We start from the raw sequence: 27,960 nt of genomic DNA, 5'->3' as shown, positions 1-27,960 counted from the left end.
TTTTTTTATTATTTATACTTCATTTACTCCATCATTTCCTTTTACTTTTTTCTTTTTAACATTTCAATACAAATTCTTTTTATTGTTCATCATTTAAAACATTTATATTTTATTTTTTTCTAAAAAAGTCTTGGAAATATTATTTATCCAATTTTTTTAGATTTTATTTTTATTTAACTTAGTTACTTATATAATTTTTTTTGTGTATATAAGACTGAATTATAATACATTATATATAATAATATATTATATATAATAATATATTATAAATATAAAAAATATATATGAATATTACAAATTTATTGGTAGAAAGAAAATGTTTAAAAAAAAACATTATTTAAATAATAGGAAGAAAAAATAGATAAGCTGATATATGACCTATAATAAAAGTCAATATATAAAATAGAAAAAATGAATTTTGATTATGTATTTTGAAAGATAGGATGAAGGAACCATTATGAGTGCTCTTAAGATCTGCCAAAGCTTTTAAAGAACTATTAGATCATCTAGATTAGACATTCGAAATCTATATGTATTTTATCTTGTGAGATAGCTTATCTAAAGTTCTTTTACTCAACAGTCTTATATCATACATTTATTGATTAAAAAAAAAAGATATTTAGTATTGCTTGATAAAATTTATTTACCAAATATATATTTTAGAAGAAAATGAGACTGAATGTCATGTGTTTTGGTTCTCTCCTTTCTTTTATGACAAATTAGTGGGTCACCCTAAGTTTGGGGAGAAGGAAACCAGATTTGACGTGGATGGATAGAAATCTTACATGGAGGTGAGATAATAGAGTTCGAAGTAAACAAATTGAAAAGAAGTTGTGTGGAGATGGAGGAAAGAAAAAGAGCAAGAAAAGATAAATGGAGATATGAGAAAGCAAGAGACAATAATATCAAGATTCTGTCACGTTACTAGCTTTTGATTTATCTTAAAACACGGAGTTCACGGAGTTTGATAGGACAATTTTTTTTAATTGCTTAATCTGTTGGGTTTGTTTTGTTATATAGTTTAAGATGCAAGACATGAACCTCTTAATATTTAAATCCATAAGTCTATTTTTAAAAAAATTATAATATTGGAAAAAAACTCAATTTTTATAGATCGAGATGCGGAATTTGACTTTTGAGAACTTGGTTCGTTAATCATTGGCAAATAAATAATAAAAATGATAATTACAGTTGTGTATATAAATATTATGTAATTATTATAAAAATAATAATTTTTTAATAATATATTTTATTTTTTTTTAAAGTGATTACATTATGCTTATATATTCCACGACTATATATAATATTACTCTATAAACAATGACCCACGTATATGGGAGTTGCTTTTAATATCACTACAAAGGATACGCCCTGTTGCAGCTCTTGAATCCTTCGGAAATCACCCTATATTTCGCAGCTGATGGACTGTACCAACAATCGTGGCTTCGTCGCATGTTGGACGCCATATAATCGTAGCAACTGCTGGAACTCAGCTAATGTCGTGAATCGTTGGCTTTACAGATGTTTTCCATCATTTTTTACTGATGGGAAAAACAGAGGAAAGCCGTTGCAACTGCCGTTAGGAGAACCGATTGTAATTGCTGCACTTAATTGTTTGGGTCGATTTACAACGTCGCAGTCTCCCAAAGATGCCGCTGCAATTATCGATTGCATCCTCGACTGAATCCACAATTCGCTGTAACTTGTATCATTACGTTGGCAGCCCATCCACCACAAATACTAGTTATTTCGCTGATGCTGTCTTTTCTCAACGAGGTAGAAAGTAGACGGGTTTCTTCTGTGCCGCCGGCAGAACAATAGTTCTAACTTTACATCGGCAAACCGCGTCCACCACAGCGGCAGCCATACGGCGCTGCCCTGGTTCGAATCTGAAAACGAGCTCAGTGACTCCGTCCAAAACGCCGATCCGAGAGAGAGGAAAAGAACTGGTCTTCCCCTTTATTTCATTCCACCGGCCAGAATATTCACTTTTTGTCCTCCTCCATCCCGCATCAAGACTGCTCAAAAAAGGTCACTGGTTCGGCGCTGAAGTGGCCGAGTTCAGTGATTCCGTATGAAACCGATCTGAGAGAGATGAAGAGAATTTGTTCGGTGCTCTGCCTCTCCCTTCGATCCTCTGCCTTCCCCTTAGAAGCCGACCAAAAGGAGCGACCGAACTCAGTGACCGTCCGTCACCGATCTGAGAGTGAGGGGCAGACGGAAAAACAGAGAGCGAAGGGTTCGGCCGTCGAGCCGTACTCGGAAGATAGGGTCTGGTAGGTAACCCTGGTATGACCCTTGGTAGGCTTGGATAACCCAAAATCCTTCCTCGAAAAAAGTCGACTTGCGCAGAAATGCCCTCAGGATTGTGCTCTTGGTCCTCAAGCAAATCTTCGGGATCGTGATTCCGAACGAAGCCGCCGATAACGGGGTCGTTTCCGTCGAAGCCGTGAGCTTCGTCATCAAATCTACGCGATCCCGGAGCAGAGGCTCCCCTGGTCTTCAGTCTGAAATTTCTTCAACTCGAGCTAGGTCTCTCGGTGAGCGATTTGCAGGTGATCTCAATCATGTTTGTGGGTCATCTTGGAGAGCTAGCTCTTGCTGGTGCTTCCATGGCCAATTCTTTTGCCGTAATTCCTCCTTGAACCATTAACAAGACCCTGTTCTGGCCGGGTTCGTTTACGGCATTGAAGGAGATGAGCTTGGTTGGGTTGCCAGCGCGGTGGGTCGACGGCGGAAGATCTGTAGACCATAAGGGGGCCGGAGAACGTACTGAAGATGTGAAGATCGGAGGCGTGAAGATCTGTAGGGGGGGGGGAAGTGAAAAACAGTGGGTATAAATTAAGGCGCACGGTTTTGTTGACTAATTTGAAAACCGTTGCAAAAGTTTTTTTTTTTTTGTTTTTGAGATGTTGCAGCGACTTTTTTGTTGCAACAAGTTCAAAAATTGCCATAAAAATTAATTTGAATATTGCAGCAATTTATAGTCAACGTAAAAAGCCAAAAAGTGCTGCAAAAGACCAATTTCGAATTTTGATGTAAAAAATTTTGCAACAACATAAAAATTGTTGCAAATAAAGATTTTTTGCAACAATTTTTGTTCCATCAAACATAAAATTGCTGGAACAAGACCTTATTCTTGTAGTATAGTTGCCAAGAATAACGTTGGACATGCGATGTATACATGTGAAAAAAATATTTACCTACATATTTTGAAGTTATATTAAAAAATGATAAACATATGATTAATTCACAATTAATTTACAACTCTATATAAATAAAAAATAATACCTTTTTTAAAATTAAATACAACAAAATAAAATGTCAATATATATATATATTATTAAAATACTTGTGCCAACCTTGGCCATTTTAATTTTGTCCCTTCAAAGAGATAAGTTCTTAAACAACATTAATTAGAGTAACACAAAATGACCATCATGATTTTGGGGTTCAAGAATTTTATTGCATTAATTAATAAATAAAAAAAACAAGAAAATGACTCAAGATTCGAAAAGAAATTAAGAATGATTGCGTTCTAGGTATATATATATTAGAGACTCTTATCATATGTAACATAAATTAAAAACAAAAGAAGGATAATAAAAAAATAAAGAAAAACAATTGTATTTTACATTTGAGAGTAATAAACTAAGAAGGTAAGTGTGGTATATTTAGGTGCTTGAATTAGAATTAAAAAAAAAAATTAAAGCAACTATTAAAATGCCACTTAAACGAATTTATCGAATGTCCATAAAAACTTAAATAAATCATGAAAATGTCACTACACACATTTTATGGAGCGTCCTTATTGGATTATCCAAATGTAAATATAAAATTTGCATAATATAACATGATTTTACATTTAGCTATTCCACTAAAAACTTATTTTTACATTAGATTATTCACCTATTAGTCAAAATAATAATAAAATATTATAAATTTAATAATTTTTTTATTCAATTTTTTTCTATTAATTTTTTTTCTAAATTAAGAGTTTATATGAAAATACGTTATTATTTTTTATTAAATAATACGGAGAAATAATGTAGGAAGAAGAATGATAATGAGGAGGGAGAATAGAGAGAGAGAGTGTACAAAGATATTATTTTTTATTCATTTAGATGTGAAACAGTAACAACCAAATTTGATTACAAACCTTAATTTTACTGTGACTAAAAGTCAAAAGTTTTGAACTTAAATAATCTAATGTAGAGCATTTTTAAATTCTATTAGCTAAATTTCTCATTGAATTTGCATTTGCATAATCCAATAAGAATGCTCTGAATGGAATAGACACAGTAGATTGGGATCATTATAACAGTTCGAGAAGGAGGGGTAGAATGTAGAGAAAAGACAATAACAAAGTGTGACAACTTGGACTTAGCTAAGTCCTCGCTTGTCTTAAGTCGCTATGTTATACCTAAGTTGGGTTGTACATAAGGTTTAGAGTCCTTAAAGAACCTTGAATTTTTATTAGTTAATTATTTGCCTTAGTGTGTTTGGCATCTGAACCCATAAGTGAGGCCTAGTAAGGCCTTAGGGATTCGGCCAGCCCATTGGGCAAAAGCATAAAACCCTAGTGGAACAAGGGAATACATGACCAACACACCAAATTTTTAGGCCACTTGTTACACATTCAAGACCTATTGAATCTAGTCAAGATTATGGGAAGAAGGGGTTGAGAGACTTAGGGTTTCGATAACTTAAAAACCCTAGCATGCCAATCATGACAAAAGGGCACCAGAATTTGACACTTGTGATACATGAAGAAGGGTAGGAGGATTTTCTAGAAGAAAGCAATCATGAGGTGCCTAGGGAAGATAAAGGATCACTCCGCCAATGCACCCCCTCACCAGCCACCCATGTTTTTCACACCACTTGGCAAAGTCATGTAAGTTCCAAGAAGATTTGTATGGGAAAGTAGCGCATGGGGGAGCTCAAGAGACTAAGGCACGTTCCATGATTAGGGTTTCGGCCAAAGAGGATCTAAGAGAATTCCATCCACCTTTTCTCCAAGTGTCGCACATGCATTCAGAAATGGGACTTTCTAGAAGAAGACAATGATTAGAATTGGAAGAGGTGCATGGGATAAAGCAAAAACCCTGGTTCCATGTTTCAGCTTCCACACCACCCTTCCTCACACACGCCAAATGTCACTCACTTGAAAATTCTAGAAGAAAGTTCCTTAGGAAGAGGAAATGATGCCTAGGAAATGTTCACCACAAGCCACTCCAAGTATCTACAGAAGAGGAAAGGTCTTTTGGAGAATTGAGATGGGCAGCCAACCAACACACACACCCACACACCCTTGCCAAGTGGCAAGCATGTACACGCCATTCTCCCAAGGATGATTATAGTTTTAGTAAAAGGACCTTTAAGCCCCAAAGATTCATTGAACGTGGACATAGAGGAGGGACACAAAGAGGCTTTGGTTTCAAGCCTTACACTCCACTTGTCATGAGACCTTTGAGTTCCTAAGGGAAGCAAAGATATGGGAAGATGAAGAGGGGGATTCGGCCTAACGATGAGGATATGCCACATGGCGCCTATGTATGAGTTTCATACATTTGCAAGGTTAAGTGTGAGAGGAAACCAAATAGGCATATATAAGGATAGGGGCCAACAGTTAGAAGGCCTTTTGGATGCCATTCTAGTTCATGCTTTACAATTTCTTCTCCTCCCACATGCCCAAGCCAACTTTCTTTCCAAACAAACATTATTTCTCACTCTCTAAAACACGACCACCTTTAACCAAGGGCCTCTACTATGAATGTTTGGAGTGTCACCATGAACAAGAGAAACCCTAGCCCAACTACACATGTTGAGTTAGGGTTATGTTTTCTTCTTTCTAGTTAAGCGAACACTTTTTACAGCTTGCTTGATTATACTGTTTTGCTTTGGATTTTTGTAAGTGGACTCACAACCTACTCTTGGATGATATTTGTATATATCGTATGAACTTTGTATTTCTATGTGTTATCATATGAATTAGTGGTTGATTGAAATCTCTTACTATGTGATGCCTTGTAATCGGATTTGCTTGATGATCTTGCCATGTTTACTTGTTTATGATATTTTGAACATGCTTAGAAATAACGGTTTAAGTTGCTTGCATATATCATGCTTGTGTAGTCTCAAATGATTCAGCCATGCATAGTATTCGAGTTTAAGAAATTGTTCTTCTAATTTGACATGTGTCGAGTGCTATTGCATATATTTGTGAATTGAGTATTCGAATGTTATAATATTTTCAAGCCATATACTAAGATGTTCAATGTTTGGTTACATAATTCTCGGCATTTACATGCTCATCTGATTCATGAGAAGAAAAGTGTCACAAGTTCATGTCACATTCATTTGGATTGTGTATTGTTTTTCAAAGAAAAGAGTATTCATGTTTTATCACAACCTCAAATGTTAGGACGAAGGAAAGTCCTGGTGGAACTTCTCTGTCCACTCTAGAGTACATAAATTGGAATAGTAGCCACTGGGTCGACGAAGTACAATCGGCGAACCTTGACTGGATCCTTGTGGAAAGGATACTAGAATGGGGTAATACCTAAATCTAGTAGGTGCCACATGTGTTATATGCAATGAAAGCGAAATGACAAACTAAAGCATAGAAAGGACTATAACATAGTCAACATGGTCAAGTAGTCCATTGGGTGATGCACTAACTAGCAAAGAACCCACAGTATATAGGGGAGCCATGAGGTATCTAAATTATATGTTACAAGAACTGAAAATGCAATGAGGTAAAGATGTATCGTATATTGTTCAATGTGCAAAAGAAAAAGGTGTTTTATTGAAAAGTCAAAGGATCTCTATTAAATGTTTTTAAAAAGTTAAATTGCATGAATTAAGTTTTGTGTCAAGTTCATGTCCATATATTCATCTCATTGTTTGCCTTTATATACTCATTTTATCTGTGGTATGTTGTTTGTTTACTTATTGAGATTTTTCGAAATCTTAACGTGACAATTTCTACTAACATTCCCAATCCGGAATAATAGAAGTTGTGGCAGGTACTCATGACCCTAAGATAGGTGAATGAAATTAATGACTTAGTAGAATATGAGTTTACTGTGGAAGCTCACTATAAATACATTGTTGTTTGTTTAGAACTCGCCACTCAGCATCTTAAGGACATTCAAGATTTTCTCAATAAAGATGACAGCGGATCAAGATCATCTAACTTAAAGGAAGCTCCTAATTTGAAAGATCATATGGATTTTGTGAATGAATATCTTAAAAATGCCTCTAGTTATTACTCACTAGGGGTTCTAAAGCCCAAACCTTTGCAGATGAGGGGGATTTTTTTGACCCTGACTAATGAAGGGATTCTTGTGTTGTGTCAGTTTCCGGTGTAATTGTCACAAGTGAATCATGGTTTACCTGGGGAGCTCCCTAATATTTTTGGGAGACTACATAACACAGTTTATTTTGGAAAATTTTGAACAATGAAATCTTTTGGGATTATAGTTTAATGGTACCATGATGCTTTAGAAAAAAAAAAAATTCTCTCAATCTTATTTAAATTTACATGAATTTTCGTTGCGATTTATTGCATACTGTTAGTAATACATTATGTGCATTGCATTTTAACTGTCATATACGAGAGAATATAATTTTAAATTGTATATCCGCTTCAATCACCGTCCAATCCAGGGGCTGGGAGCGTCCGACAAGATAAAATGTAGCAGTTAGCGGTAAAACAAATTTCCACCGGAACGGCTTAATTTGTGTAGAACATGTCTCATATTTTCAGATATAATGCTTCAAACATCCTTAGTTGCATCTGCCGGGCCGGGTGGGTTGTTTATATCCTGATGATCTTAATTTGTATGCAGCATTGTCCAACTATTGGTGAGAGACCAGAAACTCGTGATTCCCGCAGTACTGCTGCTGACTCGTCAAACTTATCTACCAAGTGCTTGATACGTACAAGGCTGACCTTTAAGGATATGGATTCGGGTACTCCAGGGTACTCAAAGGTTCAACCAAAATATTTAAGGAGACGGCTTTTAGAGCAGTAGTGGCAGTGGCGTGTGCTGATTTGGACATGTATTAATTGGATCAATTAGCAATGAAAATTGGCCAAATAGAAATAGCTACAATAGACCAACATAGTTGTTAATAACTGTGCAATGAATATGACACTCATTTTATTTTATTTCATTTTATGATTATAATTTTTTTAAATTTTTATATAAAATATAATAAAAAATTTAACTTTTTTAAATTTCTATTTAATTTTTTTAAATCTTAAAATAATAATAATATTTAACTTTCAATTTTTACTTAAAACTATCTCATCTCTTCTCACTATCCAAATAACTCTTTAATCTTATTTATTTTCACATGAGATAAATTGAGATTAAAGTTGAATGTTAAATAAAATATTATTAGAATATTTTTTAATTTAAAAAGAAATTAATTTTTTTTTATTTTAAGATTTAAAAAAAATTAAATTATTTATTTTATTTTATACGAAATTTTGAGTTGGATTTCATTACGAATAAATATCTTCCACAACTGTCATGCAACAATTTTTTTTACCAAGTTTTCCAACGATCTTATTTTTCAAAATCTAACGATTATATTTTAATTCTATCTAACAAAACAAAATAGCATAAAAAATACTGAAAGTATATTCCCGTTTTTTAGAACAGAATGAGAAATAAATGTATCACTCTGCCCTTATATTTAGACAATGACTGTACCTACACAATCAGAGATTACCTGACTTCCTAAAACTGCAAGAAACATAATAATATTACTTCCAAATATACTCATTAAGTGTGTCCATTAGTGTATTTTAATTTATTTTTGTAAAATTATTTTCTTAATATTTAAAAAAGTGATTATTAGTGAATTTGTTTTCTTAATAGTTAAGAATCGATGTTTAAAAAACACTTAAAAGAAAAAGAAAAAAAAAATACATTTGCACTTTTGAGGTGCACCTTAGCATTGTTCTTTATAAAATATTAAAGTCCAGTTTCGATATAAGAAATGTTTTATCTCATCTTATCTTATCAGTACAATTTTATTAAATTTTTATACAAAATATATATAATAAAAAATTTAATTTTTTGAATTCTAAAATAATAATAATAATTAAATAATATTTTATTTAATTTTTAATTTTAATCTCAACTCACTATTTAAACAGTGTTTAAGATCCCATACTAGTAGCAACCCAACATTACAGGGATCCCAAGAGCAGCTAGTCTCACTCCTCCACGGCCACTGCTTACAGTATACTTATAACAAACAGCTATATATCATTCTTCAATTTGTTTTTTGAAAAACTTAGCCACACCCACGTGATGGGAGAGATATTATCAAGCTTTTAATTTTATTATATTCCCTTATCTGTCTTTAGTTATCTGGAGCTCAACATATTTGTCAATTTATTGTCACAAAGGTAGGAGCAGGTCTAGTGGCGAGATAAATTCGCTGCAAAAACATTATAGCAGTTAGAGCAAAGAGTATTTTTCGATTGTTTTAGTTACTGCAAAATGATTACTCCGGCAAATAATAACTCACCTAATATCTTATTTATGACGTCTTTTAAGATTAATTGCCCCCAACAGTATTGCTGGTAATAGTTTAATATTTACGACATATTTTATAAAATTTTTGCAGTAAAATAATTCAAAAACTTTAATAACAGTTAAGAAGTGATGCTCAAAAATTGTTGCAACTTGCAATTAACTTTTTCAGCGATTTGTACTTATATTCCAAGCAAAAGTAGTCACGCATAAAAACGACCTTTCTTGTAATGACACATAGAGAGAGGAGAAAATTATTAAAAAGAGAAATAAACCATCGTGTTGTCTAACTATATTGGTCATTGAACAGAAGACTACTGTAGCTTAGAAAAACGATCCGCAAGTCAAAGCTGCAATAGATTAGGAAAGTGGGCACAAAGATGAGAGCTTCAGATGTTGGGTTTGGCACTAGAGTCTCAGTTGCCGCAATCAGATGAGTTTTTATAGAAATAGCATTAACGACTTCAAAGATGACAATCGGTTATTCTTTTTCAACATGATCATGATATGAGTAATATTATATATAATCGTAAAATGCGTAAATATCGTATAGTTATTTTAAAAAAAAATAAAGTTTATTATTAAAAAATTAATTTTTTTTTCATATGTGTATCATATTTGTTTATTTTTTTTTAAATTATTATGTGACACTTGTACACTCATTATTATAATTATTATTTTTCTTCTAATTAACTCTAGAAACTAATGATTTGGAAATTGACCTGTGCCATTTTATCTACCATGGATAACTTCTAGGATTCGTAAAGTCTAAGTAAACCAATGTCGGTGGCAATCTTCCTTTTTTTTTGTTTGTTTGTTTGTAGCATTAAAGTTAAATAATACATGAAACTTTGGTTTGAATTATCTCTGCATACTCCTATCTATTAGAATTATGTTAATCACATAAGAAAATGATTCCAATTAAGCTTCAAACTTTAGTCCTGCTAGATGAAAGGATTTGGATTACCTAAAGTTTGGTAGAGCCTAGAGTGAGAGAGAGAGACATGAAGTGAACTCTACAGTATATGTAGCGTGAATCTCTCGCACAAAGTAGTTTGGAAATAGAAACAAACTACTTTCTCAAGGGGGGAGAGAGGTTCTTATTAAAGCAGTTGCCTTATCTATTTCTACTTATTCTATGAGCTGCTTTAAGTTACCTGTGACCTTATGTAGAGAATTAGAAAGGATGATGGTGAGGTTTTGGTGGGGACAAAGGAGTGATGAGAGGAAAATCTATTGGATAAGTTAGAAGAATTTATGTGTGTCCAAATTTAGAGGTGAGATGGGGTTTCGTGATTTACATTTCTTTAATATGTCATTATTAGCTAAACAAGGTTGGCGACTTCCGCAACATGAGAATTATTTGCTGCAAAGACTTTTCAAGGCCAAGTATTACCCCAATTGTTCTTTTTTCCAAACATCTTTAGGGACCAATCACTCCCATGCATGGAGAGGAATATTTGAAGCAAGGAGATGGTTGTTGAGTTTAGATGGCAGGTGGGAAATGGTGAATTGGTGAAGATTTGGAAGGACTCTCGGTTACCTCGCCCTAGACTTTTATAACCTGATTTGGATAGAAGTGATGGGTTAGCAATTGATGAAGAAGCAACAGTGGACATTTTAATTGATGCGACAATTGGAACATGGAATGAACAACTCATTAGAGCTCTCATTAATCTAAGTATAGCTGAGGAGATCCTAAAGATTCGATTATCATCAAATCCTTGTATGGATAGGTGGATTTAGGATAAGGAAGTTAATGGAAGGTTCACTATTAAAAGTGCATACAAGTTGATTCATAACATTGAGGCTAGTGGAGATGGGGAAACATCTTTGCAGATGCAAGATAGGAATCTTTGGAGGAAATTTTGGCATATGACAGGTCCTAGGAAGATTAAAATGTTTGCTTGGAAAGCTTGTAAGGACATTTTGCCCACTCTTGTGAACCTTAGGAGGAAAAATGTGGAGGTGGAATCTCTATGTTGTTTTTACTTGGATAATGAGGAAGATATTACTCATGCTTTGTTCAATTGTCCTACTAATCAAATTGTTTGGCGGCAGAAATTCTTCCCATTGTTCAAATTTTTTCATTCTTTTCTCAGTTTTATTCAAATTGTACGAAGGATTCTATACAAGGCAATGAGGTAGATTTAACTCTATTCTTTGTCCTCTATTGGAGTTTGTGGTACAGAAGAAATCAAATGCATATGGAGTAGAATATAATACAACCTGTGCAAGTTGCTAAGCATGCTATATCAATCTACAAGGCATTCAATGATGTGCAAGCTATTACATCAAGGCAGCAACTACAACAAATATCTAAGTGGCAAGCTCCACCAGATGGGTTTCTTAAAGTCAATGTGGATGGGGCAGTCTTTGCGGACCAAAGGAAAGCTGACATTGGGGCTATTTTGCGAGATAAAAATGGAATTGTTTTGATGGCTGCCAGCAAAATTGAGATTGAGGTGTATGGGGCAACAATGATTGAGGCCACTGCCATGTTGAGAGGGATACGACTTTGCATTCCACTAGGTATTTCAAAATTGATCATTGAAACAGGCTGTCTTAGTGTAGTTTAGGAGCTGCAATCCACAGAAGTCTTGTATACTAGTGTTGGTAATTTGCTCGATGAGATCAAGAATTTATTTCTACGTTTTTAGGAAGTTCAAGTGGTACATGTCAATAGGATAGAGAATGTGGTAGCTCATTCCTTAACTATATATGCTTGGAACATTGTGGATATTAATATTTGGTGGGAGCAGATTCCTTCTTTTGTTCACCATTTTTTATGGTTTGACAACAATTGATGTATTGGGGTTTTTTAATGAAGTTTATGATTATAATAAAAAAAAGAAAACTAAAAAACTTAATACTTGATAAATGATATAGAGCTTAATCTCTATTTATGTCATTACACAACAATTGCCCTTCTTCATCACTTGAGAGGCCACTAAAGTCTCCATAAAAATTTGAAGGGTTCAAGTTGAAGAGCCTAATTTAACTGGATTTGCAAGGTGCAAGATTTCACTCTAGGAACAGTTACATGGAGATAGAAAATAATTAGGTTCTGTATTAGGATTTTCACGTACACTCAAAACTTACGCAAGACCTCTCTCTCTCTCTCTCTCTCTCTCTCTCTCTCTCTCTCTCTCTCTCTATAAAGAGTTTATCTTAATTAGTGCATAGAAATTATAAAATTCACGAATTAATAGAGAAATATCCAAATCACCACTCCAATATTTGATAATTAGAATTATCGATTTTTTTTTTTTTTTTTGTCAGCTTTGGATCCAGGCCACTAATTTATTGGTTAATTTTACACACTCATCGCACAACTCGTCTCCCTTCTCTTCCCTTATTTCTATGTACAGAGAAATTTCTATATATATAGAGAGTCTTTCTCCTAATAAAACTCGTCCAGAGGATCTGTCAAAAGTTTCATCCTAATTGCTTATGATCATGGAAGCAATTTAGGACAGGTTTGAATGGTGAAAATTTTTAACTCATTTTATCTTATTTTATTTAGGTTACGTTTGGATAACGAGTGATTTCAAATGATTTATAAATATTAATAAAAAAATAAAAAATAAAATATTAAATAATAATAAAAAGTACAGTGAAATGTAAGTAAAAAATAATGATAAAATATTAAATAGTAATACAGTGATCTTCCACCATCCAAACATAGCTTAATCGTTACGACTTTCTTAAATTTTCACACAAATTATATAATAAATAATTCAACTTTTTAAAATTTTAAAAAAAGTATTTATTATAATTTGTGTAAAAATTTTTTAAAAAATTATAATAATGAGATAAGATGAAAATTTTATATTTCCTCTTACAATTAGATTTCTAACAAAGTTAAGTAAAATAACTTTAAAAGTTTATTCGACTTTCTTTGAAATTAAAAGTCAATTAGCGAAACATATAAATACATAAAATAAACCTAATTATAACATTATTTCTTTCTATAAATATTGCACCACACACGTATCATGCGAGAGATGGGTAAGGCAAATTTTGTGCTACTGTTCATGAACAGTATATTCACATCTTATACTCATGCATATAAGTGTAGAACATTTATTACTACTCGTAAGACTATTTACTATTATTTATTATTATTTACAAACAGTTTACTATCATTTATTATTTTTTTTTATTATAATTCAGAGTTTTTTTAACCATTATTAACATATTATCAAAAATAATCTCATTATCCAAACGTAGCATTAAATATTCAAGTTTAGAAAAATACTTTGAGAAGATCTTCATCTATAAGATGAGACGACATGCAAGGGTTTCTATTGTAGCTTAATTAAAATTATTTAGAACCAATTTTGTTGTACAAAATCAAACTGTCTCATCTCATTTCATTATTATAACTTTTCTAAATTTTTACACTACATAAAATAAACAATTCAACTTTTTTAAATCTCAAAATAAAACTAATATTAAAAAATTATATTATAATAATATTTTATTCAACTTTTATCAAAATATCTCTTCTTATCTCAACTATGTAACCAAACGAAACCTCAGGGCTTGGTTACATAGGGTTTTCTTACAAAAAATCAGAACTAGCTATAATTGCCTTAATTTGCTAATTCTTGGCACTGTATTCTGAAAATTAATGGCTAAAAGCCTAAAAGTAGTCCTTATATTTTCTGGAAATTAATAATATACTAAAAGCCTTGATGTCAAACTAAGATTTATCATTTATGATCCCCATTGAGATGTTAGTCATTGTGCCAATATCATGAATGAATTAACCAGGCAATTGAAGAGTTGGCAAACAAAATATAGACATGAATTCACAATACACGCTGTTGGCCGAGAAAAAACATGATGACATCCAGTACTCTACCTGTAATTAGAAACTACATAAACATATGATGATTGCAATATGTTAAATTTCAATACCAATTTCATATCTCACCTCATCATCACAATTTTATCAAATTTCTACATAAAATATAATAAACAATTCAACTTTTTTAAATTTTAAAATAATAATAATATTAAAAAATAATATTTAAACAGTATTTTATTTAAACTATCAACTTTCATATAAAACCATATCATCTCATTTTTTAATTCAAACCAGCCAAAAACAGTTTCCAGATATTAATAAATTGTATATACTACATTCAAATACGAAACTAAACGCCCTGGGGCCTTCGTTTAAACTTTCACCTGAAACTGTAAAACTTCCTATTAATTTCCCTTTGCCATTCAAAGCCCAATCCAGCGTGCAATATATAAGATTCAGTTCTAAACCCATACTTCAGTGCATCGATCAAAAGGAAATCCGAAAAATAATAAGGGCTGGTTTGGTTTCATAAAATCTAACAATCTCATCTCATTTTATCATTATAATTTATCTAAATTTTCATACAAAATATTATAAATTAAACTTTTTTAAATTCTAAAAAATAAAAAATATATTTTAATAATATTTTATTTAAATTTGAACAAATGAGGCCGGAATGAGACATTATAAGAAAGTCACAATGATGCGCTTATGAAAAGTTTACATATTTTATATATATATACTAGGTGGGAGCAACGTGCAAAGCACGTTTGTCTAATTTTATGAAATGATTATTTGTAAAAAATAATATATATTTTATAAAAATTATTAATGTCACTTAATAATTTAAAGCATATTGGAGAAGATTAAAAAATTAGTTCAAAATATCATATAATCTAATACATATTTATAACATCCATAATTTTAACAAAGATGTATACGAAAAATTTAATAAAAGTCTAACACAAAAGGTAGTTCAAAATATGTGTCATTTGATATTTGTATTATAATTCATCAATTTATGTAATCATGTATACAATCAATAGAGACAATATTGAAATTCTTATTTTGCTGTTGGTTGAATTGATCAGGATCAACATAAAGTTAAAACATAATCTTTTTATAAAATTTGTGGTATAATATTTTTTATATATAGCATATATATAAATCTTAAAATATATTTTGAAGTTGTTGGCCGAATTTACTCTTTCTTGATTAGCTCAAAGATCACGACCTTTGTCACGTGCCCATCATAGCAAGCCCACGTGTGGAATATGACTTAGTGGAAGCTACGTCCTACTACTATGGGAAGAAAAACACTTTGATTAAACACACTTGTATTATATATTATATGAGATTTTTAAATTTAGAATACTCAATAATCTGATTTAATGAAACGTATAATACACATATATTATACTTAGGAATTCACGTCTTATGCACCTAATACACGTGTATATGTTAAGGAGAAAGAGAAAAATATAATAACTAATCTTTAATTACTTATTATTATATAAACTATTAAGTATTGTAATTATTGTGATTAATAAATCATATAACAACATTGAATGTTATCTCTCTCAACATTTATGTCTTCATTCTATATGTCGATTACATTCACACGTATTTAAACAAACGGTGTTAACTTTAACGGAAAAACAAGAAAAACAATTAAAACAAGATTTTCCGTTTCATACACACTTTTTATATATAGAAGATAGAGAGAGAGAGAGAGAGAGAGAGAGAGAGAGAGAGAGAGAGAGAGAGAGAGAGAGATTGGAAAGAAAATATATTACCTCTCCTCTGTTGTGAATTATGTTTTCAAGGAATGTTCTAAAAGGGAAGAATCTAGAGACGCTGATCCATCAATAATTTCAAGAAAAAATTTACAAAAAAAAAAAATTGAATTCCAAATTTATCTCCCAACACATTTAAAAGTTTCCTCATCTTAAATTAGTCATACCCAAATTAATGATCCAGATTTTTTTATTTTATTTTATTTACTTGTCCCAACTAATTCAGATGATATAATGACCCAGATGTTATTAGGGACTTAAGACATTTTGTCTGCTTTTTTCCCAGCAGACATTTTGTCTTAATTTGGACACAATAATATCTCATTAAATTTGTAATATAAAAGCGTATCCTTCAAGGCGCCATGACATGATGAGATACCCAAAACAACAACCATTATCAGCTTTCCATTGGAAAACTACTCCACCTTTAATCATGATCAAGGGCTTGCTGTCCAGGTGGATGATGAAATAGCCTCTCGAATGATCCCTACATTACTCCAATCATCTTTCTGTGTGATGATCTCTACATGTGTTTTAATTCTTAGCTGGCATCTACAATTAAAACGACAATCTAGGTTTTGTCTTCGTACCTAACTACATATAATAGATCTTAATAAGATTATATTTAACCTATTGCCTAACCGCCGATCACTGTTTATAGGCTCGTGATTTTTCCACTTCTCCAATGCTTTGTGACTTTGTCCTTCTGTACCGCCTAACTACAAACCTTTTTCCTTTCGCTGTGGCAAAAACTTTATATATATGTCATCACACAGAAAGAGAGAGAGAGAGAGAGAGAGAGAGAGTAGCTGCAGGTTTATTACCCAATAGAGGAAGGAATCAAGCCCACATTGTGATCTGCAATTATATAGCAATATAGACCTTATCCCTAAAATATATAATAATGGTGCAACTGTTTAAATTTAAAACGATCCACAAGATTAATTTCTCATTAATTAGATAAAGAAAGACATCCATTTATAATCATTGCAAATTGTATTTATATTACATTGAGTCTTTAAGAACACATCTATATAAATCCGCTAGTTATTATGACAATTTTTCGAGCATAACCATGCATTACTTCTCCCAATATTTCACTACTTACTACTTAAAGCAATTTCAGGGGAATAGCCATCACTCCAGAAATATACTGAGACAACAACCTCAAACTTGCGAAAAAAGGATACCTCCAGAACATAGAAACATTAAACAGGCCTCTTTTAGTACGGGAAAGAGAAATATAGGAGAAGAAAGATATACCCATTTGACTGATCTTTATATTTGCTGATTTCCGCCACTAGTTGTTGTCATTCGGAGTAGCAGCCAACTTTGGCTTAGGCCTTTTACGCTTCTTGTCATAGCTGACCCCTCTGGCTTTGGCCTGAAAATCACGAACCTCACGCAAATACAGCCTCACAGCTCTCGCACCAAAGGGGTTTCCTTCTGGCTTCCCGCCATGCTCTTCATAGGCGGCTCGGAGGCGGCCGATGAGGGCGTCGAGGCTGCCCCAGGCTTGGCGAAGAGGGCACGGACAGGGAGAAGGTGGGTTTGGGATGCCAAAAAAGGGGCAAGTTTGGTTGTGGACCTTGGTCTTCCCAAATTGGTCGAGGTAATGGAGGAATTCAAGAACATGTGCACCACTGCACATGGGGAGTGAGAGTGGAGGTTTGTGGTTCCTTAGATATTGGCAGAAGGTGTTCCAGTCTCGCCGCTTCTGGTTCTCATAGCGGCTTGGAGTTGTAACAGTAGCAGTAGTAGTAGTTGTAGTAGAAGATGGAGACGATATTATGGCTGCAGATGGAGTGGTCGGAGTGGTACTGATGTTCAATATGGGTGAATCATAGATGGGATTGTTTGGTTGTGATACTAAATCCATGGCAAACAAAGGGTTTTGGTTGTGGGTTTGGTTTACCTTTTTTTCTTTTCCCTGGATCTTGGAGGGTTGAGAGATCGTGGTTGATGTTTGGGGTTAGTCTTTTTGATCCTTCTCTTCTTCTATTTTAGGGTTTTCATTTGGAACTTTAGAGAAGTCAACACAGGGGATGAGGAGAGACTGGGAGAGTATGCCCTCCTTGCAGCTGAGAAGGACTCTCTTCTTTTGTAGTTTGGGATAAGGAAGATTACAATCCAAAACAAGTAAATGCCTGATTTTGCATGGCTCCGTAGAGAGAAGAAGAAAGTGGGGTTGGGGTCAGGGTTTTGTTGGTGTGGAAGATGATGATGAAATGTAAGAGAGAGAGAATCTCTTCCTCGATCTTTTTATTCAAGCAGGAAAGAGTCCGCAAAAATCTGGAATGATTGCAGGTATTGGGTGCGGATGATACCTGGGAAAAAAGAGTTGAGTGAGCGGATCATCGGGTATTTTTCATTCCAGGAAAAGGGAAAGTAACTGAGAGTTTAACACTCAGAGAGAGAGAGTCAAGTTATCTTAGACTCTCAGGGGTCAAGACTCAGAAAAGGGCTTTCAGTCTGTGCAAAAGCTAGGTGTTGAAATAGGAGCAGTGCAGATAACACGAGAGTGTTTTGTATAATGGGACAACATTGGCAGTGAATAGAAAGATGACGGTGACCATAGGAAAGACAGACATGTCGTTTCCATCACGCATTTGTAAGCGCGTGCTTTACACACATTCCTTACTTGCATGTTACCGTTTCTTCACCAATCATCTTTGCCTATAAAAACTAGGGTGGAAGTTTCAGAATTTGGGGAGTGAATTTTTTAGAGGAACCTTCATGGCAATTACCTATCTACTTTAATCCAAAATCTCGTACTATATTCGCCTCAAATCTTTATCTTAGTTGAGATGTCTTGGTAGTTGGTATAGTAGTGGTAGTAGTTTCTCACAAGGATGCCAAAAAATTTGAATGTTCATGTGTTCCATAAGAGTTTCATAATTACTCATGGACTATTCGATCATTGTACATTCATCATTAAATTTGTTCACTTTACGTTATAATTGTGGGTCTTTTGTAATTTCAATGTATTTGATTGTTGCTATACAGTGACGAAACCAACAATTAGTTTTTAAGGGATCGACTTTTTTATTGTGCAATACATTTATATAAAATAAAAAAGAAATTAAAAAAAGCAGAAAAAAACTATATATAAACTAGATCTCGATAATTTAAATGTAAAAACAAAATCTTAAAATACAACTTAATATATGTTTCAAATTTATGATAATAATGTTTTATAGAATAATATTGATCTATTATTATTTTTGTAATGAAATATTTAGAATTTTTTTTTTCATAGAAAGTATCGAGTAATCTTTTAAAAAGTCATATTTCATTCTAGTGTATGAGCTAGTCTATTAAATTTCATGTAAAATTTAGATATTTTTGTGTCGTATTAAACATATACTGATATAATTGCAATCTTAAATAATTCTTTTCTTTCTTAATGAAGTCTAAAGGATAAAACCTTTCAATTATTTTTCTTGCATTTTCACTTTGGACTCTATAGTAATAAGTCTAATATTGTATAATAAAAAAACTTTTGGATCTATATTAATAAATTTATTCTTTCTCCTAAACTTAATTTAAATTAATTTTTGTGAGGTCATATCCTTGAAATTAGATAATATACAGAAATTATATATAATTTTGGGTTTATAGGAAAAAAATGGAGAGATGCATTTTTAGGTATATTGAAATTTTAGAGAATTTTAAAGAGCATGTGAAAATTATAAATTTTTTTTGAAGGGGCTATTTTTTACATTCATAGAATTATAAATTTGATTTTGGGGACAATTTAAAATTTCAAAGAATTTTGGGGTCGCCACATAAGGGCAACGTGGGTCCACCATTGGTGCTATGGTATTATTCATGTATTACAATTTTAAGATTTGTACACTATACACTATCACAATTTGATTTGTAATACTTAAAATTTAAAAGTTATCTTCTCAATCAAACTATGCCACGTGTAGGGGTGACCGTTGACTTAGTTGGAGTTCAAATTCGAATTCCGACTCAAACTCTGACTTTTGTTCTCTCCAATACTATAGGATAACATATTATTTTTAGTATTTAATATATTATAGGTTATTATACATTAATATTACATGTTATTATATTAATATCTAACTTATTTCTAACTTAATTATATACTAGACTTTCTAGTGTCTAATTATATGTTATTATATATTAGTATATTTATTATACTAGACTTATTTAAATACTAGTATCTAATTTGTTTCTATACTTGACTATACTTGATAGTAATACTATAATATTTACATATACTAATAATAATTAGCTCATAATAGTATATTATAGTCAATGATAAACGGAGTTAGAGTCAGATTTCAAGTATAAAGTTGGAGTTGGTCTAATGATCCTACCACTCTGAATCTATCTCTGAAAAAAATTTAAAAAAAGAAAAATCCAACTCCTATTCCATTTTTGGGAGTAGGAGTGGAGCTAAATTCGGAGTCAGTTTTGTATTTTGCTCAACCCTAACCACATGAATGGTATGTGGTATAAATGACTTTAAATAGAATTATTTATTCCTCCACTCTGAGGGTATAAAAAAATTAGGGTCCGTCTTTCTTTTGTTTTTGTAAACAAAAAGGTTTAACACAAAGCTTATTGTAGAGTATATCGTGCTTTCCTCAATTCTAACTTATATGGGAAAATCAGGAGAGACCCTAATTCAAATATTTTTTTTTTTTTTTTTTTTTTTTTTTTTATAAAAAAAAAAGTTGTCTACTTTTTCAGTATTAAGAAATTTCACGGCAAAAGGAGAATGTCACTTTAGTAGGAACTTTTGGTTGTGGTGGACAGGGTATTAGTTGGCGTGATTAGCAACAGTGCTTGATTACGGCCGTTTGTGAGATTAAACTATACTGAAAACGACCATACAAAGAGAATCACGCCACGAACAAGTACTGGGGGTACCCAGAAACCCTTTCAGCAATTTAACAAGAGGAAGTTATTTCTCTAATTGTACGTGAGTCTTTTACTTGTCTACACAATAATTCAAATTTATTATAGCTGTGAACTTTAATGTATTAATACAAAGGTGTGAATGTTAGAAGCAATTGAAAGCTTTATCAATGGTGTAATCATGGCCCTAACTTTTTTACCGTATGATATATTTATGTAAAATAAAAAGAGATTAAAAAATTCCAAAAACATAACTATATATAAAATTAAATTTTGATAATTTGTTACATACACTTACAAATAAAATTCTAAAAATATAACTTAATATATGTTTGAGATTGTTGTGATGATATTTCATGGAATAATATTCACCAATTATTATTTCTGTAATGAAATATTTAGAATTTATTTTCTTTATAAAAACTATTAAGTGATGATCTTTTAAACTGTCATCTTTCATTCTAATATGTAAGTTAGTTTATGAAGTTAATTTCATGCAAAATTTAGATATTTTCTTGTTATATTAAACATATAATATTATAATTGAGATCTTAAATAAATTTTTTCTTGCTCAATGAAGTCTAGATCAGGATAAAACTTCTCACTATTTTGCATATAAATTATTTCTCTTGTATTTCCACTTTGAATTTCATACTAAAAAATCTAATATTTTATAACAAAAAACTTTGAGATCTATATTAATAAATTTGTTATTTCTCTTAAAATTAGTTTTAATTTAAGTTTAATGAGGCCACATTCTTAAAAATATATAATATATAGAAATTGTACAAAATTCTAAGACAGTAGAAAATGTTTTTAAATATATTGAAAATTTTAAAAATTATGGAGAGCATATAGAGATTAATATATATATTTAGGGTGGAAGATTTTATATTTATAGAATTATGAAAAATCTAGGATATATTTTGAGTTTTTAAAAAATTTTGGGGCCAATAGGCCCAGAATCAACTGCTGGTATAGAATCAGTTCTTTGCGTACCGAAGCCTATCCTTCATCCGGTTCCTGAAGATTTTCTCTTATTTTTAAGGACAGCTTAATTAACCTGGGTCCGCCACATAGCTTAGTATAGGATATCATTTCAAAATAATAGTAATTGTCTTCATATTACTTTTCATAATATTGAATATACTGAAGAATACTTTTTAAACTAATATTATTTTTATTATTATGGACATGTCTAATTGGACTTATAATGAGTGGAGTAATGCATGTCCTATTATAATTTTAATATAATAAGCTCTAAACATTTGATTTGTTATGTATTCAATAATTTTACATTTTTTCCTTCATTTTTTTAAGTGTAATTATAATTATTCGTAAAATTTGTTGCATAAATTTATGACTATACTTAAATTTATGACTATGGAAGGAGGGGGTGGATGACGAGTTGTCCCTTCTCTCGATTAGAAAGGTGGGGTATTTTCTCTCTACTGTTCTTTCAGGTCCTCTATTGAACTTTGTTCGAAGAGGTTAATCCGGTTTAGATATAGATTGGTATTTGGTTTACAGTTATGGCAAAAGAACTGTCCAACCTTTACGAGGGTCTACGGCTCATGGAGGAAGAGAAGCAGGAAGTTCTTGTCCCGACAGAGGAAGTCCTGTTATCCATTGAGAAAAGCAAAAAATGCTTGGTTGTTCTAGTGGTAGCAGACAAAAAGGCAAACAGAGGTGCTTTTCAATCCACGATGAGGAAAGCGTGGACAGTGGAAGGCCATGTTTTGTTCAAGGATCTCAACTTTGATCGAAGTCTTGTAGAGTTTCAAAATCCTCTAGAGAAAGGCTGTGTTCTAGTGGGAAGACCATGGTCTTTTGACAGGTCCTTAGTGTGCTTATTCAACTGCGAAGGATGTTTGGCACCAAAGGACATTGTTTTTGACTTTGAACCTTTTTGGTTACAACTACATGATCTACCTTTTGCTGGCATGAATAAAACTATGGGGAAGAGGTTGGGTTCAATTGTAGGCCATGTTCTATCAGTGGACGTAGATGCAAATGGAATGGCGTGGGAAGTTTCCTCAGGGTCCGAGTTATACTAGATATCTCCAAACCCCTTTTGCGTGGTAGATTCATTAGTATGGGAGGAAAACGATAGTGGATCCCTTTCAAGTATGAAAGGTTACCTACATTATGCTTTCAGTGTGGGGCAATCAAACACGGTCATTCTTGTCCAAACTCTCAATTGGGAGGGAAACTACGTGAAGAAACGGCATCATAGTACGGACCATGGCTTAGGGCCAATTCTCAACTGAGAAGTTCTTCTTTTTTTAGTAAGAAGGGAGGTGAGTCCGAAAGCTAAGGAAGTTGGCGCCAAAACAAGTCAGGGGATAGTAGGATTGAGATGGATGGGACGGGGCCTAACGCGCAGGGCAACTCTGGAGCAGCCTTTGAGCATGTAGATATGGGAAGCTCTGACAATTTCCAGCTAAGTGGACTTCTATCTGGGAAAGGTAGCAAGTACAAACCTATTAGTCAACTTGACATCCCTCTTCAGGCAAGCTATGACAACCTAGGGACCCCCATATTGGTTGAAGTGCAGTCAAAAGAACCTGTGATATCTCTTCTGGCCTCCACAAATCAAGGCCTCAGTATGGTCCAAAAGGACTATTCTAATGCAAGTCCTATCTGGGATACCCCCCAAGTTAGCTCCCCTTCCCACAACTCCCCCATTAAACTGGTTTCCACTAGTCACTCTAAAGGTCCTACGTGGAAAAAAAGGGCAAGAGGTATGGGGCTTACAAAAGTGCATGGCCCTCCCGGATTACATGGCCTTACTGACTCTATTATGGTTGAATCTAATGGACTTAAACAAAAGAAAAGGCCAGGGATAGAGCTGCATGGGCCTATCATGACAAGAAGGAGGGCAAAACAACCTAAGTTGGCAGAGGCTGGAGTCCAACCCTGCCAATCCCCATAAAATACTTAGCTTGGAATTGCCGAGGGCTTGGGAACCCTCGGAAAGTTCGTGAACTTCACCTTTTGGTGAAGGAATAGAGCCCAGATGTGAGTTTTCTAAGTGAAACCAAGTGTAGGAAGGGTAGGATTGAAAACATTAGGGACAAATTAAAATTTGAGTGCTACTTCTCGGTTGACAGTATTGGTAGGAGTGGTGGACTGGCTTTTCTATGGAAGGAGGGGGTGGATGCTGAGCTAGACTCTTATTCACATCATCACATATCTATCTTGATCAACTCAACTAACTTGATTAATAGAAGGATCCTCACTGGCTTTTATGGCCAACCTGTTACAGCTAAAAGAAATGAAAGTTGGGACCTTTTGAGACTAATCCACTCAAGAATCCATATCCCTTGGTTATGTATGAGAGATTTTAATGAAATCATTTACCAAAATGAGCAATTTGGTTCTAATACTCGCCCTTTCAAGAAAATGGAAGATTTTAGACTGGCCCTATTGGATTGTGGTTTGGTTGACATTGGTTTCATAGGTTCCAAATTTACCTGGTGCAACAGAAGGGAGGGTTCTGAGCTTATGAAGTCCAGACTGGACAGGGCCCTGATAAATGAGGAATGGTCAAATCCACTTGCAATTAATCAAGCCTATGTACTTCCTAGCTAGAGTTCTGATCATAATCCACTTGCAACTACTCCTTAGTTAGAGTTCTGATCATAATCCACTTCTAATTCAATGTATGAATCCTGCTCAGGAAGAAGCTTCCAAACAGAAAATTTTCAAATATGAAGTGTCCTGGGGAAAAAGAGAGGGATGCATGGAGCTTATCAAAGTATTTATATTGGATTAAGCATGGAATCAGAGTATCTATATTGGATCAAAGCTCAAAGCCACTCAAGAAGGCTTGGAGGTATGCAGAGAAAAACTCAAGTCATGGAGTAAGGAGGCCTTCAGAAATCAAAGGAGACTGCTTAATCAAAAGAGAGAGAAGAGAGAAGCTTTGAAGATTACAAGACTCAAACATAGGCCAATCTAGCTGTCAGATAAGGTCACTTCAAAAGGAAATAGACAGGTACCTCGAAGAGGAAGAGCTAAAATGGAGGCAAAGAGCCAAACAAAGATGGCTTAGGGATGGGGATAGAAATACCAAATTCTGTCATAAGTGTGCTACTCAAAGGAAACATGTGAACTCTATTAAAATGGTCATAAGTGAGGAAGGTGTTGTAGAATCTAGCCAAGAAGGAATTGCCAGGACTTTTCAATCTTACTACCAAGACCTTTTTTCCACTTCTTATCCGAGGAATATTGAAGCTACTCTACAGTTTGTCCAGCCTCTAGTAAGTGAAGAGATGAACTCCTCTCTCACTGAGGCCTTCACTGAAGAAGAAGTGGTAGCAGCAATTAAAGGCATGAACCCTCTTAGATCTCCTGGCCCTGATGGCTTCCCAACTGTTTTTTACCATCAACACTGGTGCACAATTGGCAAGAAAGTAACAGAAGTTGTCCTTGAAGTACTCAATAATAGACAAAGCCTTAGTGATCTCAACCAAACTTTCATATCTCTGATCCCCAAGAAGAAATCCCCCCAATCAGTTGTTGACTTCAGACCCGTCAGTCTATGTAATGTCCTCTATAAAACCATCTCCAAAGTGATAGCAAATAGGCTTAAAACCATCCTGCCCAACGTGATTTCACCTTCTCAAAGTGCCTTTGTTCCAGGGAGATTAATTTCTGACAATGTAGTTGTTGCATATGAACTTTTACACTCTATGCAAACTAGACTTAAAGGAAAAAGTAATGGGTTTATGGCCTTAAAACTAGACATGAGTAATATGATCGTGTGGAATGGGAGTTCTTGTATAAAGTAATTCTTAGAATGGGCTTTGCTGTCACTTGGGTAGATTTGGTAATGCAGTGTGTTACAACTATCAGTTACTCTCTATTGATCAATGGCCTCCCTCAAAAGCCCTTTTACCCCACCAGAGGAATCAGGTAGGGAGAACCTCTCTCTCCTTATCTCTTCATCATATGCTCAAAATTTATGAGTCATAGTCTCAATAGGGCTAAGAGGCAAGGCCTAATTTCTGGTTTCCCAGCTGCTCAACGTGGCTTACAAGTGAATCACCTCCTATTTGCTAATGATAGTCTAGTCTTTTGCAGATCCAACCCAGAATAATGGAGTAGACTACATCAAGTTCTCAGAAATTATGAACAAGTCATTGGACAAAGGCTCAACTTTGACAAAACTTCCATTTTCTTCAGCAGCAATACCAAGAAAGAGATCCAACAAGCAATTCTCCAGCAAGCAGGGATTAAAGCTTCTGATCCTTTTGACAAATATTTGGGACTCCCATCCTATATTGGAAGACAAAGAATCAAAGCTTTTCAGTTCAGTGTTGGACAAAATCAAGAGTAAAATAGCAAGCTGGAAGACTAATGTACTGTCCCAAGCTGGGAAAGAAATTCTACTGAAATTTGTCCTGCAGTCAATTCCCACTTATAGTATGGGCATCTTTAAACTCCCTAAGTCAATTCTCAGGAGCCTTAACAAGCTGTTGCAGTCATTTTGGTGGGGTCAGATAGAGAACAAGTCTAAAATTCATTGGCTGAGTTGGCAGATACTGGGAAAACCCAAGGAAAAAGGGGATTTGGGGTTTATAGACTTTGAGTACTTTAACTTAGCCTTATTGGCTAAATAAGGATGGAGGATTATCCAAAATCCTCTCTCCCTTGCTGCTCAGGTAGTCAAGGCCAAGTACTTCTCGGGCTCTAATTTCTTCTCAGCCAAATGGAAAGCTAATGACTCTTATGTTTGGAGAAGCTTCCTCTCAGCAAGGCCAATTCTCATGGAGGGACTATTATGGAGAGTCGGTGATGGACAACAAATCAAGATTTGGCAGGACAAATGGCTCCCTAGCCCCTCCACCTATCGAGTGCAATCACCTAGAAACATTCTGACTACTGAGGCAACAGTCTTAAAACTCATCAACCCAAAAACTATGCAATGGGACTTACATCTCATCCGTGCCATTTTCTCAGAGACTAAGGCTAGTTTAATCAGTAGGATGACTATTAGCCCTTATAGGAGTCAAGATGTGTTGACATGGAGGTGCTCAGGCAATGGGAAATTCTCAACGAGAAGTGCCTATCACCTACAAGGCACAATGATGGAAGATTGATGTGAATCCCAATAGACTTGCTTTGAGACCCAACAACAATACTGGAAAAACAACCCCAAGAAAGCCAAACTCAGGTATATGGATGGAGAATCTAGACCCGATGAGAACTCATTCAAAGAACCTAGATTATATCAAAATCTAGACCCATTGAAGAACCCGTCTCAAGAACCTAGATTACAAAGGAAGAACGCCACAAAGGTTTTGATTTACCTTTGATAAGTTCAGAAGTTCAAGAAGAACAAGAGGAGATAACTCAACTCTCAATCACAATTCCATATAGTCTGCCTCTCAAATGAGGTTACAAGTGGTTTAAATAGACAATCCCTAAAAATCGTAAGTAAACAATTCATCGGGTACTGTAGCGTGAACAGTGCCATACGCCGCGCTACAGTTACTTCTGAAACCCTAGTAAGACATAAAATTATAACTTTCCAAATAAACCATTGGCCAAAAATACAAGGCCTTCCCAAAAATAACCCTAGTCCATTAGAAATAAGACATACGTGGGCCAAGCATCCTCAAGCCCACTTCTTCTAAACTAATAATAAAATACCGTTAAACAAATTGAAAGCCTTAACAACAATAGGCCCAATCTTTAAGTCATGTCTTCCATAGCTTGTATCAAGTGGATCAAAACTGGTTCTTTTTCCTTTAAGCCCATCTTGAGTGTTGGGCTCTTCCTAGCTTCATCCCAAGTGGATTGCACCAATCCTTGCATTGCTTCCTTGATCTTCTTGGCTCTTGATCTTGTAATTGGCCTATCTGAAATTTGCAAGGGATCTTTAAGGATA

General features: G+C 33.8%; 1 protein-coding gene across 1 annotated transcript; it reads right to left on the bottom strand.

Annotated features, from left to right (window-relative positions):
- Window positions 1-17,125: 17,125 nt before the first annotated feature.
- On the bottom strand, window positions 17,126-18,667 carry LOC122317920 (protein LIGHT-DEPENDENT SHORT HYPOCOTYLS 1-like). The gene has a single exon (XM_043135000.1). It carries the CDS (start codon window positions 18,046-18,048, stop codon window positions 17,470-17,472), a length of 579 nt encoding a protein of 192 aa, XP_042990934.1. The 5' UTR covers window positions 18,049-18,667; the 3' UTR covers window positions 17,126-17,469.
- Window positions 18,668-27,960: the final 9,293 nt, after the last annotated feature.

The sequence above is a fragment of the Carya illinoinensis genome, chromosome 8, assembly GCF_018687715.1.
Source record: "Carya illinoinensis cultivar Pawnee chromosome 8, C.illinoinensisPawnee_v1, whole genome shotgun sequence".
Lineage (NCBI taxonomy): Eukaryota > Viridiplantae > Streptophyta > Magnoliopsida > Fagales > Juglandaceae > Carya > Carya illinoinensis.
This window is presented reverse-complemented; position numbering and strand designations above follow the sequence as displayed.

What these genes read in the sequence shown, in the direction of transcription:
- LOC122317920 (XM_043135000.1), bottom strand. Translation starts at nt 18,048, where the DNA reads ATGGATTTAGTATCACAACCAAACAATCCCATCTATGATTCACCCATA.